The sequence below is a fragment of the Candoia aspera genome, chromosome 6 (assembly GCF_035149785.1).
Source record: "Candoia aspera isolate rCanAsp1 chromosome 6, rCanAsp1.hap2, whole genome shotgun sequence".
NCBI lineage: Eukaryota > Metazoa > Chordata > Lepidosauria > Squamata > Boidae > Candoia > Candoia aspera.
This window is the reverse complement of record NC_086158.1, coordinates 57759179-57779059: the sequence shown is the minus strand read 5'-3', so window position 1 is coordinate 57779059 and position 19881 is coordinate 57759179. Positions and strand designations below refer to the sequence as shown.

At 37.7% G+C, this 19881-nt stretch overlaps 1 protein-coding gene across 1 annotated transcript; it reads right to left on the bottom strand.

The window, feature by feature from the left end:
• LOC134499478 (inactive pancreatic lipase-related protein 1-like) lies at positions 1 to 18476 on the bottom strand. The gene is made up of 13 exons (XM_063306144.1): positions 18463 to 18476; positions 18253 to 18301; positions 17088 to 17242; positions 15172 to 15297; positions 13296 to 13430; positions 12327 to 12435; positions 11043 to 11162; positions 10844 to 10963; positions 6097 to 6215; positions 4397 to 4526; positions 3182 to 3293; positions 1874 to 2041; positions 1 to 122 (listed from the first exon to the last, which is right to left on the bottom strand). The coding sequence occupies exons 2-13, from the start codon at positions 18299 to 18301 to the stop codon at positions 59 to 61; spliced, it is 1407 nt and encodes a 468-aa protein (XP_063162214.1). The 5' UTR covers positions 18463 to 18476; the 3' UTR covers positions 1 to 58.
• Between the last annotated feature and the right edge of the window lie 1405 nt (positions 18477 to 19881).

Genomic DNA, 19881 nt, shown 5'->3' with positions numbered 1-19881 from the left:
TGCTTGAAATGTTACTGTTTTATTAAGATTTGCAGAAAAGCTGCTCCTCATTTCAAGATCAGCATGATGTGAGTGTTTGCAGCACATCTTCTCTCACAGTTTCACTGCCACAGAAATTGAATCTAAAGAGTTAAAAAAGCATGCATCAATGTATATGCTTTGATATTACTGTTGCATTAACATGAACTTTAAACATTTGTATCACAGACTCTCAGGAAATGTAATTAATTCAAACTCACTTTTGATGCATTTTATATTTTCCATGTATACCATTATTTTTGTACCATTGTTTTTGTAATTTTGTACTTTTAAATTTATTAGATGCGCCCAGTAAGAGAAAAATGCCCATTTCCAATATTCTAAGAAGAAATTTGTGGCTACAACTCTGTCTCTTTTGATGTAGGAGTAAAACTTATTGCTTAAGATGGATTGTAATCAGTCAGACCTTTTTTCCCATTGATTTCAGTGGATCTGCTTTACACACAATTTTGTCTAATCCAATATAAAGGAGTTTAGCTCTGGGAAAGACAGTAAGAAAGGACCATTCATTTAAATATCTAAATTAGGCAACAACTGGTTCCAGTGGCAATAACCAGTTCTGCCCTGCCTCCTCCTCCTCTACCTTCTCCAGTGTTGGACTCTCATTCTCCAGTGAAGAATAGGATGAGCCTCATTCCCAAGCCACATGCATGCCAGTAGGCACCATGGCTGCAGAAAAAGCAGCTGGCACAGGCAGCCATTGGGCAGAACTGGGACAGTGAGAGCATGGAGTCAAACAGCTGAGCCCTGCTGCAGCCATGGTGCCTACTGTCATGAACTCTCCATTCCACCTGAACCTGCTGGGTATCTGTCTTTTCCTTGAGAAAGAGAAGGAATTTCATAAGAATTGGACTGTACTGGCTAGATAACACTCCTGTGCATCCCTACCCAGATACAGACAGTCTTTTGTAAGATGATAAAGAGTCTGCTGGATCAGGCTAAAGGCCAATCTACTCCAGCACTCTGTCCTACTCTGCGGTCAAACAGATGCATTTGTGACAGTCCCACCAGGACATGGCTGCCTTCTGCAGTTGTTGCATAGGATCTGCTATTTATAGTATGCTGCTTATTATATATGAGGGGTTGTGCTGTAATCAAAACAAGTAGTCATTGATTGCCCTTCTCTCAACAAATTTGTAGAATCTTCTTTTAAAACCAGTTTAAATTAGTGTCCATCATGATAGCTGAGAGCTTCAACTATGCATTGTGTAAACACTTGCCTTTTATGTAACTTGAGTGGATCATTCCTAGTTAAATATTGTGATAGTGTTAAAAAGTGTTTATTCACATTTCCAAATCATGCACTGTTACTCATTTCTATCCTGCCCCCCCATTCTCTCTATGCTAAAAAAGCAACAAATATTGTACTAATGTACACTGACTTTTTCTATCTACACAGTATTTCCCCTTTATTTCAAAGAAGTAGCAGCAGAGTTTGAGCATTACTTATTCAAAATTTTATGACAGCAAAAAGAAAACAAATATATATTGTTAGTATGAATGTGTTTAAATGCTGTTCTTCTCTGTTCTTCAAATGGGAACCTGTACTGGCTATGAATAAAACAGTTCCTCCCTTTCTAGAGCTGTATAGTTTAACCAGATGTCCCATTAAAATATTAACATGGCTTTAAAATGATTATATCTGAAAACATACAATTCATTAGCATTCTTCCCAAATAAGCTGAAATGCAAAGCAATTATGTAAAACTGTTGGGCCCACACATGTAGAACACAGACAATATAAGTTTTATAAGTTTTATTTATAAGTTTAATTTATAACTGGTAGCTATTTTTTGTTTTATTACTTGTTTTGAAATAGTGAGTGTATACATACACATTCCCATTTTCTCCATCTTCTACTGTAATCTTTGCTGCTCCCAGTCTGGGCAAAGTTGGGTTTATGATATTGTTGTTCCAAAGAAATTTAACCTTGGTGACAATTCCAACCTTAAGTTCTACATCTATTAGCTTGGTATAAACCTCACCAGGTCTGAGCTTCCCCCTTCAAAACAAAACAAAACAAAAAACAAAACAAATCAAAACAAAACACCATAAAACAGATGAAGTCGTTTCCTTATTTTTTATACTTATACATACATGTATCCATTTTTTTCAGTCTGCACCTGGATCTTTGCTGCTCTCAGTTTGGGAAAAGTTGGATTTATGATATCATTGTCCCAAAGGAATTTTATTTTAATTATTGGTCCAACATCAATTTCTAAATCCATAAAACTAGTATATGTAGTGCCTGGTTTCAGCATACCCAATCAACATTAAAAAAATAGATTTAAGTGATGTTCAGCAGTATTAATATTCCATGCTTTGTCAGAGAGATGTTTAATTTAACCAAGACTTTTTCATAATTGATGTATTCATTCAGGTTATAGTTTCTGTGATGTTTACCAAAAAGATGATAGCCCAAATGGCTTGTGTAAAATATAATGCATCTGAAAGAAGAAAATCTGAAAGATTACAAATACATGAATACAGGATCCAAAAATTTATTTAGTAGTGTATAGATTTGCATATGAATATATTGAAGCAAGTTTTCCCCCCTTGATATCCTGCAAGAGTCAGATTAAATGCAGTCTAAATGAAAATAATTAGCTGTCAGAACCATTTAATATATCCTGGCTAGTAAATCTACTTTCTGGAACTATAATATGTTATTGGCTGAGCTAAATATTAATCAGGTAGCAAGTGACATATTTGTCTAATTATAACACAACTTGTAATTCAAACAGTCACAGCAAATGACAAGTGGAAACTTAAAATCACAATAATTTGGAAAATGTAATTTACAAAATCCTTTTCAAGAAAATGAGTCATAAACATGAAGATGCTAAGATGCAGATGGAATGTGCTTAAAATAATTTATGAGATAAATCCTCAAACATACACCTTTCAGATCTACTGGGTTATAGCTCCTGAGATTTCCAGCCACCTAGAATACCATATATTACAGGAACAGTAATCTCAACCTGTTTGAAGGGCATCTCATGGCAAAGACTCTTATAAGAGATCAACATATCATTTGAAAATGAAAGAGCTATTGAAATACATAACAAACTCGACCTGCAAAGTTCTATATAATACCAAGTGGAAATTTCTACTTTTAGATGTGATATTTCTCAAAACTTACTTGAAAATTTGATATTGCTTTGTGTTCCCTCCACTCCCATACAGGGCAATATTTATGTACCCCCGGATGCTGCTGCTTCCAGACAGTGTGACTGATAATTTGTACCTCCAACCTAGACACCACCATTAATGAGAATTTGGTTTTAGCCAAGCAAGTTCCTATTACTATTAAAATTGACTGTTTATAATAAACTCACAAAATAAGCTGCACTCTGAGGTTCTTTATGGAACTAAATGCCATCTGAAGACCCCAAATATCAACTAGCTTTAATCAGAAGGATATCCTGTTCTATTATTCACATGCAACAAAATAGTTTTCCAAAGTCTATGTATTTTTTTTTGCAATTTCATCTACGAAATGGATGTGTGTGTATGAAATCTGCTCATAATCTTGCACTCCCCACCAATAATGTCACAAAATAACATAAAATGTAGTGTAGAGGTAGAGAACCTGCAGTATAACATCAGTCGTCGTCATCATCATCATCATCATCTCTTCAGTTTCAGATAGTATCATTCCAAATCACACTCAGGGTTCAAAAATGCAGGTAATGGAACATTAAAATCAGAACCTGTATGTTGTTCCATGAGGCTGATAAATTTTCTCTCAGCATTGTGGGCTATTATGAAGTTTAAAGACAGGCATCCTGGCCCCACTGTTTGCGTTCATCTTTTAGGTGAACCTGAGGCTAGGAAGGGTGCAGCCTCCCTAGTTACAAGGTATCATGCTTCATGCATCTGTAGAAGGCATAGTGCTTCTATCTACTATAGTAACTGCATAGGCAGTCCATCCATAACTGCCTCCATTGCATAGGAACCCCATCCATTGCATAGGCAGGCCATTCAACAGTCCATCCATAACTGCTTCCTACAAATGCACTTTACAGATTTCTCACTGATGTTTAGTGATCTGTTTTCTAGAATAACCATATAACTTGGGTAGTTTTCATTCCTTTTAGGGAAGAGCCACTACTAGACCTTCACCTTCTCTCCTAGGAACACAATCTCTCTTTCTCTCCCCACCTCATTTTTATCCTAATTACAACCCGAAGCAATCCTGGTTAGATATCTGGCAGGTAATCTGCTTTTTCTCCTCCCACAGTGGTGAATGTGCTTGTGTGTGTTTGTGTGTATATACACAAGCATATGCATGCACAAACCCAGGGTTACAAGAAGACAAGCATTAATTGTCCCCAATTCCCAGCCCCATACTTACTGGTAAAATTTTTGGCATCTGCAGTATTCAAATAAAGTTTAGTAAATCCAGAAGTGATTTTGTCTTTAAATTCAATTGCATAGTGACCCATTGGAGGACATCCACCTTTTGGACATGGGAAACAGCTGTCCTAATAAAAACATAGAGAGAGGAAAATACCCAAATATTTCCATTACCCTATTCATTTCCTTTATACTGGTTGCACTAATGGAAAACCATAGCTAATCATGTGGTGCTGCTCTTTTCCTTTGCCCTGTCCTTTATCTGAATGAGTAATATTTTTCCTTGTTCAAAACAGTAGATTTTATGCCACATTATCAAGAAATGTACAGCGTGTCTATTTAAAAAAAAATCATAGAGGAACATTAAGCACATTCCTTTTCCACCTTACAGACCTTAAATGTATCCTGAAAGTTCAAATGCAATACAATTCATCTTCTCTAAACCTTGATTTTCTTCATCTATACATATGAATTGGGAATGTCTCTTGTCACCAAGTTTATATTTTGTTCAGATTTGACATTGTTTATAAGCTATTAATATAAACAAAGGCGTAGTATGTATTACAGCTATGCAGAGCTCTGGATTCAAAGGGCAAAATGTGATTCAAAGCATTATGAGCAAGCACATGGAACCTATCAAGAACACCTTAAATCAGTTGCAATTTCTTATGTGTTTGTGTGGCTACCCTGTGCAGCTGATTCTGGAAAAAGATGTACTTGGTTTGAGATGTTCCCAGTTGGTGCAATGTGCATACCCATGCATGTCCAAATCACATTTTGCCCTTTGAATGCAGAGCTCTGCAGAGCTCTGTTATGTTGGTCTTCTCCTAGGTCCTGACAAAAATAACATGACAGAGTTGAATTGTGCTAACACTTAAAATTTTGATGAAGCCTACAGTCCCTTATCAAAAATAGTGCCAAAACTATTGGGTGGTTATTGAAGAACTGTCTACAGCTCTCATCAGCTGGCTCCTCCACATTCTGTTTCCAGTTCAATTAGTTTTCAGTTAATTCATTCCTGGACTAAGAATGTGCAAAGATCTGAATGCGAAAGGGATGCACTTAACATCTGTTAGCTACTTCTCAAAGAAGTTGCATTTTTCTGAAGGCCACATGGTGAAAAAGAAAATTTGATTTGAGGGGGTACTGATAGGTGCAATGTGCATGCCCCCACATGCTCCAAATCATCTTTCCATTGTCTGAATCCAGATTGCTGCACTGCCCTAAAAATAAAAATGATCTTAATGTTCATATAACTTGACACTACACTTCTGAGGCTCAAGTGTGCATGCTTGCACCACCTGTCATTCACTCTGCCAAATAGCTGATTGTCTTACATGGTCTGCAATGCATCCATTTGGACAAATCATAAGTTGCCCCATAAGTTGCCCGATAACTGCAAAATTAGGATTAAAAATGTAATTATGCATTTGGTTTGAAAGCAGGTACAAATTGCAGTTTGCCATTTTAGCTATAATTATAAATTATATTTTGCTAAAAAAAAAAAGAAAATCACTAATTAAGCAACACCCATAAGGAATGGAGGAGGGAAAGGTGGTGGGGATATTATGTGAACAGGAGCTCTTGTACACTGACAGTCCCATGATTTTCTTCCTCCCTTGTATGCACCAACAAAGAAAAAAACCCCAAACACTACACTCTTGCTGTTAATATTTATGCAAGATGCAAATAACATACTGTTTCAAATAAGTTGTACGCAGCACAAGGGTAACCCAAAAATCCATCTGGAAAAATAATGCTATCCGAATAATACTTATAGCTCCGCAGATGGTTACAGGCCACAAAGTCACGAGTTCCTGTGGAGCAGAAAGTGCTGTTAGATACTATAGTTTAGTTCTTGACTATTCGTACTAAGTGCTTTGAAGAAGATTAAACAAACACTTACGTTCTTATTTCTGGAGCAAGGCCAATATCTTACCTTTTTTCATCACTTTATTCACTTTGCCAAATGTTGAAACATCTCTTAAAAACCTTTCCTTGAGAGGTTGGACATACATAATACTTTGGTTGGGAGAAGTTCAGGCAAAAGATCGGTAGCAGTTACTGAAAGTAGTGGTTTAAATGAGAAGCATTCTTGAAATTGGTATTTCATAAATTAAAAGAGACAGCCTGAGTGACGGGGCCCCATCTTGGATGTATTAAAGTGTCCTTTTAGGTGGCCTCTGTTTTAGTAGTAATGGCAGCTATTTATATATTTTTTCTTTTTATCCGTTCAGTCATGTCTAGTTCTCGGAGACTGCCTGGACAAGTCCCTGCAGTTTTCTTGGCAAGGTTTTTCAGAAGTGGTTTGCCATTGCCTTCATCTTCCTAGGGCTGAGAGAGAGTGACTGGCCCAAGGTCACCCAGCTGGCTTTCATGCCTAAGGCGGGACTAGAACTCCCGGTCTCCTGGTTTCTGGCCTGGAGCCTTAACCACTATAGTGAACAATAAATGGCATGGTTACTGTATCTAAATATTAGACTTCTGGAGCTACCCTGTTTTAGAAACTTTTGACTTTTTTACGATGTTGTCCAATCCAGAATGGATGGCATAATAATTAAGATAGTTTTCTCTTAACAATTCTACACCGACCGACTGTCCTTGATTGGCCAGAACAGTCCTGATTTGGGGGGTCATTGTGTCTGAAAAATGCCCCAGGAAATCTCAGTGTGCTCATGAACAATCAGAGAGGACAAGCAATATAGACAGCAGACCAGCACGTGGGTTGGGTTGTGCCTGGGAATAAAGCGTGCTGCAGGAGGCTCCTCAATTGGCTGAGTGTGCTGTGTCCATGAACTTTCTCACCACATAATGGAGAAGTTGTCAGGGAGAGAGTGGGGAAAGACAGTCAAAATATAAATCTGAAACTGTTAGCCCAAGGTGCTAGAAGCTATAGCGTGGACTGAGATTTGAGAGAGCTTAAGAATTTCAGCCAAGGGCTTTCCTTATCATAAACGGCCATTTTATTGTACTGTTATGTCACCAGGCCTGGGGCTCCCAGGGAACCGGAAACATGCTTAGGTGGTTTCATTGCTGAGTTAGCTATCCTTATTCCCTCTTGCCTAGGATTTGCATTTTTTAAAAAATCATATTTATCTTTTAATATTGGTTTTTATACTGATTGCGTATGTATGCGTTGTTTTATTGGATTGTTGTAAGCTGCCCAGAGTCACTTTTCTGTGAGGTGGGCAGCTATACAAATTTGATTAATACATTAAAAAAATAAGCAAAACCTTATTCTTGCACTTGCTTCAATAGAATTACAAGGAAAGCCGTTGTGAAAATATGTTCAGTTTCTCATGTCCTGCTAAGAGCAGGGATTTGCAAAGCCATATGAAAAAGGAAACACAGATGTCTTTTGGAAATTTATGCTCTGAATTCCATGGTGGGATTCATAATATACAACCCAACCCATGCGCTGGTCTGCTGACTATATTGCTTGTCCTCTCTGATTGTTCATGAGCACACTGAGATTTCCTGGGGCATTTTTCAGACACAATGACCCTCCAAATCAGGACTGTTCTGGCCAATCGAGGACAGTCGGTCGGTGTAGAATTGTTAAGACAAAACTATCTTAATTATTATGCCATCCATTCTGGATTGGGCAACATAGTAAAAAAGTCAAAAGTTTCTAAAACGGGGTAGCTCCAGAAGTCTAATAATGTAAGGTAGCATATAGGAACTATCAAACTAGGACGAACTTGGAAATGGAAAACACTTTAAAAGCTTCTTAGTGCCAAAGAGTTTTAAGTCCAGTCTGCTCAAGACACTGACAGTCGGAACAGTTAACACAAGCTTTTTTTCAGGGAGTTTGGCTGCTGATAATGAGTGTCAGCAAACTGGTGGACAGCAAAATACTGAAGAGACGTGCATGCACATTACAAAATCCAGTTATGGAATCTACTGCAGCGCTTTGGCCTTGGAGAAGGCTGCGTCCATGGTTGCATTCAGGAGCCCCAGCTACTGGTTTTGTGCGAGCCAGTCACTTAGGGATGGTGAATGTGCGCTGTGGGGTTGAGTAAAAAAAAAATGGCAACAACCAGGTCTTTACTTCAGAACCAGATAAATTGGCAGGTATACATTTGTTACTTAGCAATAGGCTAGCTAACTACAATGCCTTCTTCTGGATTTGAAAAACTATTTAGTAATTGTAGTCATTTCACAGCAATGTATTTATTATTTATTTGCTTTATTTTATTGTACTTCGTCAGTGACTGGATTTTTCTGGGAGGCTTACAAGTAAATTAAAAACATCAGTCACAAAGTATGGTTGGAGCTTACCTAGTTCAAGCTATGCTGTTGACCGTTTGCTGGAATCAGTCTTGAGTGCATCTATTACTGTTTCAAGCCTTTAGCAGTTTAGGATTACTTTACAACCTGACAAGGTGCGTAATTTTTTTCCAAGATGTAAAACTGGTTTCAGAAGCCTTGACCTCGTCATTTCATCATGAGATTAAGCAACTTGTTCCAAAACATAGAGGTGATGCTCTAAAAATCTGCTGGGCTGTTTTGTTTTCTAGTTTAAGGTATGGATTAAACCATTGTTATTTCTGCAGGCTTTTAATGAAAGTGGGATAAACATCTAATGAAAATAATATTAGGAATATTTAAATAAGGGGCAGAAGGCAGACTGGTTTTATAACTGTACAGTATATGGAGTATCATATGGCTGAAGTATTCTCTTGGTTTATAGTTTAAGCTGAGAACTAAGACTGGAAAAGAATAGCAAATTCTGAAATAAAACCATACAATTTAGTATGTTGTTAGTTATGAAGACAAGTAAATAAATATGCAAATAAATATTAATTAAATTAAATTTTGTGTATGTAGATGTATATGTTGAGAATTTTGAAATTTATATTAGCAGTTTCAGATGCACCATTCCTCTGCAGGAAAAAATATTTTGAAAAATAATTATTTTTATAAATACATGCAAAAAAGTTAACTTGGAATGAAATATGAAAGAACTGCAAACAAGACTACAACAGAACTGCAAAAGTTCCTGTTCCTTGGCTTTCCACAGACATTACAGCCCATAGGAGGCAATCTAAAAACTTCTCACTGAAGCAAAACTTATTTGACATCTTGCTCCATTCTTCTGTCCAAATGAACTTTTCTGAAGAAAGCCATTTTGTTATAAATTGCATTAGAAGATAAATGGCACAAGGGATAAAAAGTTAGGTAATCCAGAAATCAAAAAAACAGGTTTAAACACCTCATCATATGTTTAATTTTCTCATTATATTTGAATTTCAATGGAAGAGAATTAAAGGTTTATTCATTATTAAGACCAATTGTTAAGAATGAATCTAGTGTTGTTAAGGATTTTGCTGGGACAGCAGGGTGTCAAGGAGAGTCTCAGTCTGGGGTGCCTTCTGCTCCAGCAGGCCATGCAGTCTGGAACATGGGTACCCACTAAGCTGCAGTACAGTTGATTTCATGCCAAAAGTTATGGGCTGACCTTCCAATTCATTGAGAAGGCACCAAGGCTTTATAGCAATTGAGGGCCAGCTACTGATGTGAGCCCACTGGGCAAAACATCTAGCTGTGATGACTTATAGATGTTATTAATCTGTCCTTGATGAAGTTGATTAAAGTTTTCTAAGCTGTTGGTCATTGCCATCTTTTGAAGGCAGTGTAAAAAAAAAGATGAGATAAAGAAGAACTCTCCTTTGTCTTGAATTTACTAGAACTTGGCATAAAAGGCCCTTTATAATTATCCACCATATTTATGGCTAGAATAATTGGATGGGTGATTTTTTCATGTTTTTTTGGGAAAAAGAGAATTCTCCATCATGACATCTTCCCATACAAAAGCTGCAAGTTGCTGGAGTAATTATTGTAGAAAGAAAGAACATTTACATATACTCACTGGCCATTTGGTGACTGAGAAAGCACACCATTTATGAGAAGTTCTCTAAAAATATCCTTGGAAAGAATACCTTAAGCAAAATCCATTGCTAATCAGCTGCAGAGTCTACTCCTGTTGCTTTCTAGTTGTCTCTATACCATGCATAATTTTAAAAACCTGTTATAATGCTTTTGAATGTGTATCTGTCTATGTTTCATGTTTCTTCCTCTCCTCATCCCTCACTCATGCTTTTACTAAATAGAAAACTTTAGACTATTTACCCTTTCTTATAAAGAAAGTAGTCAAGTTTCTTTATTGTCTTTACTATACCTTTAGAAAATCATGTTTTGTGATTTATTATTCTGGAGATGCGGATACCTTGATGCTGCCTCACCATGTCATGGGTGGAAATTGGAACTCTCCAAATTTCTACAATAGCCATTTTGGCTAGAAATTCTGGTGGTCCCAGCGCAACAGGAGAGCAACTGCTTGGGACTCTGTCCTAGTCTATTGCATGGTTGATTCAGTGGAGTGAGATTTGTATTACTTTACTACATTTGAATATTTCTTTGCAGAGATCACTGTGATACCTACCTTCCCAAATGCCATCAATATCCACTATTTGTGAAAGAGGATTTTTCTTACATCCTGGCATGTATTCTCCTCCATTTGGATAAAAATCAAGATGTCCAACAGCTTGACTCATCCCAAACCCTAGAAATTTCATAAGAAATAAGGTTATGTTTGATCAGGTTCATGCGTATCTCTTGCATATGTCCTATAGTCAGCTTACCTAGATGTGGAATTAATGGTGCTGAATCAGTATGAATCACATCAACAAACTCAGCATCACTTTTGTCCAGTCTGATCTCAGGTGGAGTGCCTTGAAAATAAGGTTGAGCAGGGTCTAGTCCTGTAATGGCATAAATGTTAAATATATGATTTAAAGAGAAGTTGCTGAAGGTTTCTAGAGTAACCATAGTGATTTATACTTAAGTGAAATAATAGCATATTCTTGGCAGATTTGATCAATTCTAATTCCTGTCACCCACAGATGCCAAAGAATGCCCCTAATAGTATTATTTGAAATCAGTTCAGGATTTCACAAATGCTTGAAGCTAGAAAGCCCTGAAGGGCCGATTGGCCATTAAGAGCAGCTCTAGGGATTTCCACCATTTCATTTTTATATAATCAACATGTTTGTTTCCCCAAATGCAAATGAAAAGAAAATGCTATGACAGGAAATCAGTAATTAAAGTTCATTTCTACAGAGCAAAAACAGTAATTGATACAAGTTATTTAGAAAACTTTCCAACTTTTTAAATGCAGTTGTTGGCTAAAATGGAAAACAATAATTTTGTCTGATATGGAAAGTGTATTAAAAAATTCATAGACTATATAATACTGCACCCAAAATAAGAAAATGCTCAATACAAAAATAGATTGCATTTCCAAATAAATGTGCAAATAAACACAAGTTGGAAAGAACCAGAGCAGTACGTATTTATGACACTACATGTGAAACTGTCATGTATTGAAAATAGATTTACTCATTTCCCCCAAAGTCTAGATTCTGTCTAAAAAAAGGTTAAGAAATATACCAAGCAAGACAAAAGGGCTAGTGTGGAAGCAACACAAGACTTCAGCTGTTAATTTCTCAGCAGATGGTAAATAAGGATTTTTGTGGCAGATTTGTCCAAAAGGGAGTTTCCAGAGCAAGGATATATAAGAAAGCAACAAGTGCGCTGATGATGTTACCTAGTTGGGTAATGAAACGTCTGCAAGCAAACAACCAGGCTCAGAGAGCACCAAGGACTCCACAGATCAACCCTGAGCTACAGATATTCTCTTCTATTGGAATCATACTACTAAGCTCATAGGTGCCATTCTACAGAAAACATAGAAAGATATAAAGATATATAACATTGCATATGTTAAACATATCCTCATTTTCACATTCACTTTCTCATTTTGGTAAAATCATCTACATTAGTTGCTTCAGAGTACATGCCAGTTTAGATTCAGATTCAGCAATCCTTGCTTTCATATTAATAGGTGCTGTATTACATCAGCCTACCAGTGATTCTTCCAATTCCTTTTATTCTTCTTCCCAGCTCAGCAGCTGCATGTGCCCCAAGGCTATGGCCAATGAAATGTACCAGGGATGGAGAGTATCCATATTTCTCCTAATGGTAAGAACAGTTGCAAAGGAACATCATATACATTGGTTGCTCTGTAAGTGCTAGTCCTGTGACTTGCGACTCAAATCATGTTTATTACCTTTCCTAAGCTATATAGATGGCAGCAGTTTCACAAAACCATAACTGACTGTGAGCTAGCTCTAAGATGAAGTGCTCAAACAATGGCAACTGCAGATGCTGAATTGAGCATAGATCCAGTTGAAAGAAACATTAGCACGTACACTTGGTACAGAACTCGAAGAGTTGTAGAGTCAAATGGACAAAGAAGAATTCTACTTTCATATCTCTGGGGTTCCTATCACTGCCCTTTTATGCCAGTTTAGATTTTAACTCAGAGCTTGCTTAAGAACAGAAATCCAAGAGAAGGTTTATAGAAAGCTATTAAGATAGGCTATGATCAAGTTGATAAAATTATTATTGGATTTGTCATTATCTGCTTGCAGTGTCACCAAAATGCAAACTATCAACCCATCTCTGCCAAATTGTCATACAGGTAGTTGCATTTTAGTTCGAGCCCAAAGATGCTTATGTTCAAGAGCGTATCCTCTAACAAGGGCTCCTGGTGTAATTCCAACACTTTATATTCACAGTTGAATACAGGATTGTTTCCTGCCAAAATAAATGTCAGTATGAATTTGTGGTAAATGTTATAACCCTTTATTCTCTCCAACAATGTATGTTCCTGGAAGCTAATAATTGAATTTTGACAATTTAGTTCTATTTCATATCAAATAGTTCTTGAAATAGGATCAATATTGTTGTTTAGCCCTAGATAGCAACTTATTATAGCCTTCCAGTACTTATAAGATTCAAAACCATGAATTAATGACTGAAAACTCATTTACCTTAAGGACATTTACAAAATATGCCACTTCACTCCCCATCACACGGATGTTGTTAGCTGCCTGGGTATAGGGACACCTGGCACCTTTGGTCCAGTCTATGCAAATGCAGTTCACATCTTCCACTTGAAACATTCTCTGCAAACAGACATAAAAATAAAATTGAGGGAAACGATGGGGCCACCACACACCCTGAATTCTCTCTAGGTCCTATAAACAGCTTTTCTTAAGATTTTCCTTTCCTGACATTTGGGAGTATAGTTATAACTCCTCAAATTATCCAGATGTCAGTAGACATACTGCTGGTAGGCAAGATAAAATTGCCACTTTAAGTGGCAATTAGGAAAGGGCAGAAGATTGGACTAGGCCCTGTGCTGTCACCATGATCTCCTCTGCCCTTTCCATGTTTTCCCTGCCCTTATATGTACCTTGTTTTTCTCCTTGCTGCTTAGACTTCTCTCTAAAGACTGGTAGGGAGGAGGGGGATTTGGACAAGAATAGTACATGGAAGGAGTGATGTTGATGCAGCAACCCCACATGTGAGTCAGATGCAGAAATGGAAAGGCAGCTTCAGGCATGGGGTGCTGGTAGCAATACCCTTGAATCAAGCAGTGAGTCTTTTGGGGCTACTTCTGCTAGGAATGCTGGGAATTATAGCCTGATACTTGTCTGGTGGACATTGGCTTGGAAGAGAATGTGTTGGATGTGCTCCTTTGCCATTTATCATGGATCTATACTACAGCCAGTTATCATTTTTCATCATTGCATTCCTTTATGTTGCTTGGGGCAGCTGAAGGACTGACATGCCATAGTCAGAATGGCACCTCCCCATACACCAAAAGCAAGTATCATCAAGACTTTCATATACCTCAAAAATATTTAGAAATAAAAACCTATGGGTATAATCAGTCCAGTGAGGAATGAGCATTCTGAGTGACAATGCCATACTAAAAGTCTCTTGGAGAGGGAGAACAAAGGAAGGGGAATGGAATAGAGTATCCTGAGAAATATCATGGCTGGCTTCTTGGAACTCTGAACAGAAGCAATTCACAATGCAAAATTTTGTGGGGTCCACTTGTCATATTGCATAAGGGAGTCAAATAACAGGTTGGAGTTTCTCTAACAGAAATCTACACCTCCTTGTGTGAAAATTATTTTATGTTTTAGGAATTAAAGGATCAGAGGCATCTTAGTATGGTTTCATTGATCTTGGCTGCACTGACTTTTAAACCCTGCAGTTTGATTATTGTGGCAAACTAACTTCTGAAATTCATTCTTAAATGCAGGTTCTTACAGGTGGTCCTCTTACAGTGGTTTAACAACCACTCATTCAGTGACCATTTGAACCTGCAATGGCGATGAACTAGTGGTAGTTATGAGCGGACCTCATACTTATGTCCATCACAGTGTCCCACAGTCACATGATTGTGATTTGCAACCTTCCCTGCCGGCTTCCCACAAGCAAAGTCAATGAAGAAGCCAAGAGGAAATCAGAAGTCATGGTCAAGTGAGCTCCTCACTTAACAATGGCAACCAGGACTGCTAGAACTACTGGTGCTAAGTGGTGCGGCCATGTGGTTTTATGACTTATGACCATGTCGCTTAATGATGCAGTTTCTGGTCCCAGTTAGCATTGTTAAATGAGGACTGCCTGTATTTTCTTTTCTTTTTTAACTGTTTTTATTTATTTATTTATTTATTTATTTATCTATCAGGTTTTTATCACCGCCCATCTCTCCCACATGGGGGACCCTGGGCGGTTCACAGTTATAGCAGGCAGATCGATTACACAAGGCAATGATACTTTTCAGAGTTACCTGTCTGGGTGTTAAGAGATTTCAAAATTATTGCGTATTGTAAATGTTTTATTTTACTGTACCTTGCACATATCTGACAGCCATCTTTCTTCCCCCTTGTCTATGAATCCATGGGTGATAAAGCGGGTTATCTTGCTGGTATTGAAGTTGGAGTAGCCAATTGTTTCTGGACTGATTGCAGTGATTTCCTGTGGAAATATAAAAATCTACATAAATATTAGCTAGAGAAAGAGAGAGAGCATTTATTTGCTTCTCTGCTCTTAAACATCAATTTAAGCATTGTCATGACTGAAACAATTTCACTTCACTCATCAGCACCTTGTGAATATTCATATTTCTTGCATCAGATAGTTATGTATGGATGGAGATTTTAATCACATTTTAGGTCCATTATGAAACTGGAATACAACCCACCTAATGCTAATTATTGTACAAGGCAATTCTGCCCTGAGGTTTTCATTGCACACATACATGAATGCAAACAGATACGACCTGAGAGGAAAGCAGAAAAATGTTCACACACAACACTCTAGTTCATTAGAAGAAGAAAATAGAGATACCTCCTATGGCCACTGACAGTATAGGGACTGCAGTAATTCCAGAAGCCATGTAGTTCTCCTCCAAAGACCCAGTGGTATAGCAGGGTCTTGAGTGCCTTTCAGAAAGTCAATAGAAAAGGGCCATCTTCACCTCAGGGGACAAGCCATTCCACAGCGAGGGGACTACCACCTAGAAGGCCACCTTCCTCACTCCTTTCCCATTGACTTTTTATGGAAGAGGAATTCTCAGTCTTCCTTTTTGGCCTGCAGAGATTTGATGTGTAGGTTCCACCTGAGTCAGCTGGCTCAGGAGGTAATGAGGACGCAATCCAGAAAGAGTTTTATAGGTAATAACCAGTATCTTGCCTTGGACTGAGAAGCATGTTGGTAACCAATACAGCTGCCCCAAAATTGACCTTATTCTGCTTTTCAGGTATTGGACAACCAGCAAGGTAACATCTGCATTCTAGACCAGTTGAAGCTGCTGGATTGCTTTCAAGGGCAGCCCCCCATGTAGGTTCTAGGCAGATGTGATTGTACTTTTGAAGTATACACTCAAAATGTGGAACCCATCACTATTTGAAGAACTATGGGTTTAGCAACCATGGGAAGTCAGCAGAAAACATTACTCTTAAATATTGGAAACACAATGTAACCCAGATGTACACACTTGGATTGCCAATATGTGTTTATTTTCTGTTTATGAACTGACTCTTTACTGATATAATGGTAAGAATATAATTATTCTATGCATTAAGATTTAATTATATATTTAAAAATTAAGTTGAATGATTTCCTATATGTAACATCATACATTTTTATTGTTTCCCTTTTATTTTCTCTTTCTTTTTAACAATATTTTTTCCTTTTTTCCTCTCTCCTCCAAATATACCTTTTTTGTATATTAGATAAGGTAAAGATTCCCATTTAGTTGTGTCTAATGACACACTAGTGGGTGGTGCTCATCTCCGTTTCCATGGCTGAAGAGCCAGTGTTGTCTAAGGACACTTCCGCATCATGTGGCCAGCATGAGAGTCATGCAATGCTGTTACCTTCCCGCTGAAGCAGTACCTATTTATCTTCTCAGATTTGCACGCTTTTGAATTGCTAGGTTGGCAAGAGCTGAGGCGAATGCAGGAGCTCACTCCACCATGTGGCACTCAGATCTCGAACCGCCAAATTTGCGACCTTCCAGTCAACAAGCCTGGCATCTTAACCATTGAGCCGCCACGCCCCCCTTTTGTATATTAAAGCAATAAAAATGGAATTGGAATATCTAATAGAGATACATCTATGGCTTTGGAATAGAAGTCAGTTTTTTTTAAGAAATTACATACAAACATTTCCCTTTAGTCATTATTTATATTGTCCCTTCTATTTCGTGGGAAGACAATAAAACCTTCTAAAATAGTTAAATTTTAGGGGAGGGTAGATCTTACCTGAAAGTTGTTAGGGTTCTTTTTAGTATAGAGAAGGAAGCGTGTATTTATTTTCTCAGGTGCCCAAGGGAGTCGTGAAATGGGCCGTTCCACCGTTCCAGCCCATGGTATGTCATCTGTGAAGCAGCCCAGGCGGGGAAAGCAGACTTCTCTGCCTGTTATATATGTGTCAGATAATTAGGGCATGAATGACTGAAGCAAAAGTTCATATTTTACCTTCTACAGCACATCTTCCCTGGTAGTTATTACAGTGGCATATCCATTTCTTTTATCAAACTACAAAGTCATTCGTTTTCTGCATGTTTTCCTTGTCATTTGGGAACTCTTCTGAAGACAGTAAGATTTAGTCTAACCTTGATTTCTTCAGAAAGCAATATATAAACCACTGTATGGAAAGGAGTTAGGTTCTCAGCTCTATACATCACATTGATAGGTAGATTAATTTTTGCTGCATGGAAATCAGTTTTATGTCAAATGCAAGAAGCGTATCTCTGGTTATCTACTTCTGCTAGATTTTACCTGCTTCTCCTGGTACATAGATAATAAAATGCCATGGATAACTATTCTGGGAGTGCATAAACCCTAAGAAAGAAGTGGCAGTTTGATAGTACAGGTGGTCCTCGACTTATGATCACAATTGGGACTGGAATTTCCATCGTAAGTCATTGCGGTCATAAGTCAAGTCACCACATGACCAGATCCAATTTTATGACCATATTTCTGGAGGTCATTAAGTGAATCCAGTTTCCCCAATGGGTGTTTTTTTTTGCTGGAAAATGGCAAAAAAATTCGCAAAACGTGATCACATGACTGTGGGACGCCGCAACCCGTCATAAATGCAAGCCAGTTGCCAAGTGCCTGAAAGGCAATCATATGACCACAGGGGTGGTGATGTGAGATTTTGCAGTGCTCGGAAGTGCTTTACAGGCCATAAAGCACCCATTCCAAGGCTGTCATAACTTCAGACTGTTGCTAAGCAAACAGACTACCTGTATTTGTTCTCAATACTGATACAGGAAAGGAAACTTGAAATCCCAAGACCATTCATCTTCAGTCTTGACACTTCACAATACAGTTCTCTGGTACTGACACTTCAGCTCCCAATACAAAACATGGGTAAACCAACATCAGTTTGGAGTTATTACATAGAACAATCAGATCTCACCTCTAACTATATGGAACAGTAACAGTGGAATGGTCCACAAGGTATGCATCTAAAATGTTTTTTAAAAGAAACAGAAAGAAAACAGATTAATGGGTGTTAGGATTAATTTATATTAATTTTTAATTTACATCTATGTCCAAGGTAGCTATAGCATATAATGAAAATGTATTAACTGAAGAATTTTACCTGATGAAATAAGATGTGACTTACCTCATAGACTTTGCTTGAACTTCTAGACAAAGGTTAAGCTAAACATGCATGGCCCTTTTATAAAGTCCTTGAGGGTTATTTGTGAAAGTAAACAGGCATATAAAGACAAATACAGCGTATGACTCAGATTAAGGTTATCATAAATACACAAAGCTTGCTATCATATATTGAAAATGGAAAGTAGGTGAGCAAATCACTGAAGTTTGGAGTCCTGGTGCTCTCTGAGCCTTGTTTGCTTGCAGACGTTTCATTGCCAGACTAGACAACATCTTAAGTGATGAGTAGGCACTGAAGATGTTGCCTAGTCTGGCAATGAAACGTCTGCAAGAAAACAACAGGGCTCAGAGAGCATCAAGGACTCCACAGTTCAACTCTGAGCTACAAATATTCACTTCGATTGGTATCATTGAGGTGTTTTTGATGGTGCTTCTAGAGCAAATGCTCAGTTAAAAGTTATTCTTGAAGCCTTATTTCCCTATATAATAATTTTAAAGCAATGAAATTCTTTACATCGCATTCTTTGATCACTAAGTACTTAGACTACCAGTGGAAAATAGTTTGTGTATGAAAAGGAAAAAAAGCAACTCTCTTTAATATACAGTTTAATAATCTAATTATGAATCTAGCTGAAATGTTTTTATTGGATCTCAACACTTGCCGGTTCATACTTTCTCAATGAAGATTCTAAAATTTGAAGCCAGTACACTACAACCACAACATTCCCTTGTTCCACTAACCTATTCACACCATCAAAGAAAACAATAAGGTTTGTCTGGCACAATCTGTTCTCTTTTTTTTAGCAAACCCATGCTGGTTTCTGGTAATCATCCTGTTCATTTCTAAGTGCCGATTATAACATAACTGATTATGTTATTTAATTATGTGATTATGTGATTTAAGATTTGTGGACTCAAACTCCTAGAATTCATGCTGGCTGGGGAATTCTGGGAGTTAAAGCCCACACATCTTCAAGTTGCTGAGGTTGAGAAACACTGATTTAGTGCATGTTGTTGCTGTTGATACAGCTTCCTTACTCTGTCAAGATGTGCCCTCCAATCTACAGACAACACACAACTTCAGTTTTACTGCTAGAGATTATTTTAAACCATATCTTGCGACTTCCCCACCCATCTGGAGGGAGGAATAGGTTTTCAGACAGGAAATTCTTATTGCCATCATTTTCCATGTTAGTTTTCACTGCACACTTGCACAACTGTAATCCTATTAAATGTTAAGGCTGTAACCCAGCACCTAAATGGAGAAGAAGGTAAGTGGGGGAGGGTGGGTAAGGATAGTAACCAATCCAGACACACATGGAGCTGAGATGTTAATTAAAGTGACGTTCGTTATGATATTCAAATTAATACCATAAACAACTCTTGTTGCTGGTGTTCCAGTACACTGGCCTGTTCCTATTCT

Coding starts and splice junctions, on each gene's coding strand:
- LOC134499478 (XM_063306144.1), bottom strand. CDS start 18,301: ATGCATACCTTGTGGACCATTCCACTGTTACTGTTCCATATAGTTAGA. Junction 11,163..12,326: donor AGGAATTGGAAGAATCACTG/GTAGGCTGATGT, acceptor ATGCCATTACAG/GACTAGACCCTGCTCAACCT. Junction 123..1,873: donor GATGGAGAAAATGGGAATGT/GTATGTATACAC, acceptor TTAACTCTTTAG/ATTCAATTTCTGTGGCAGTG.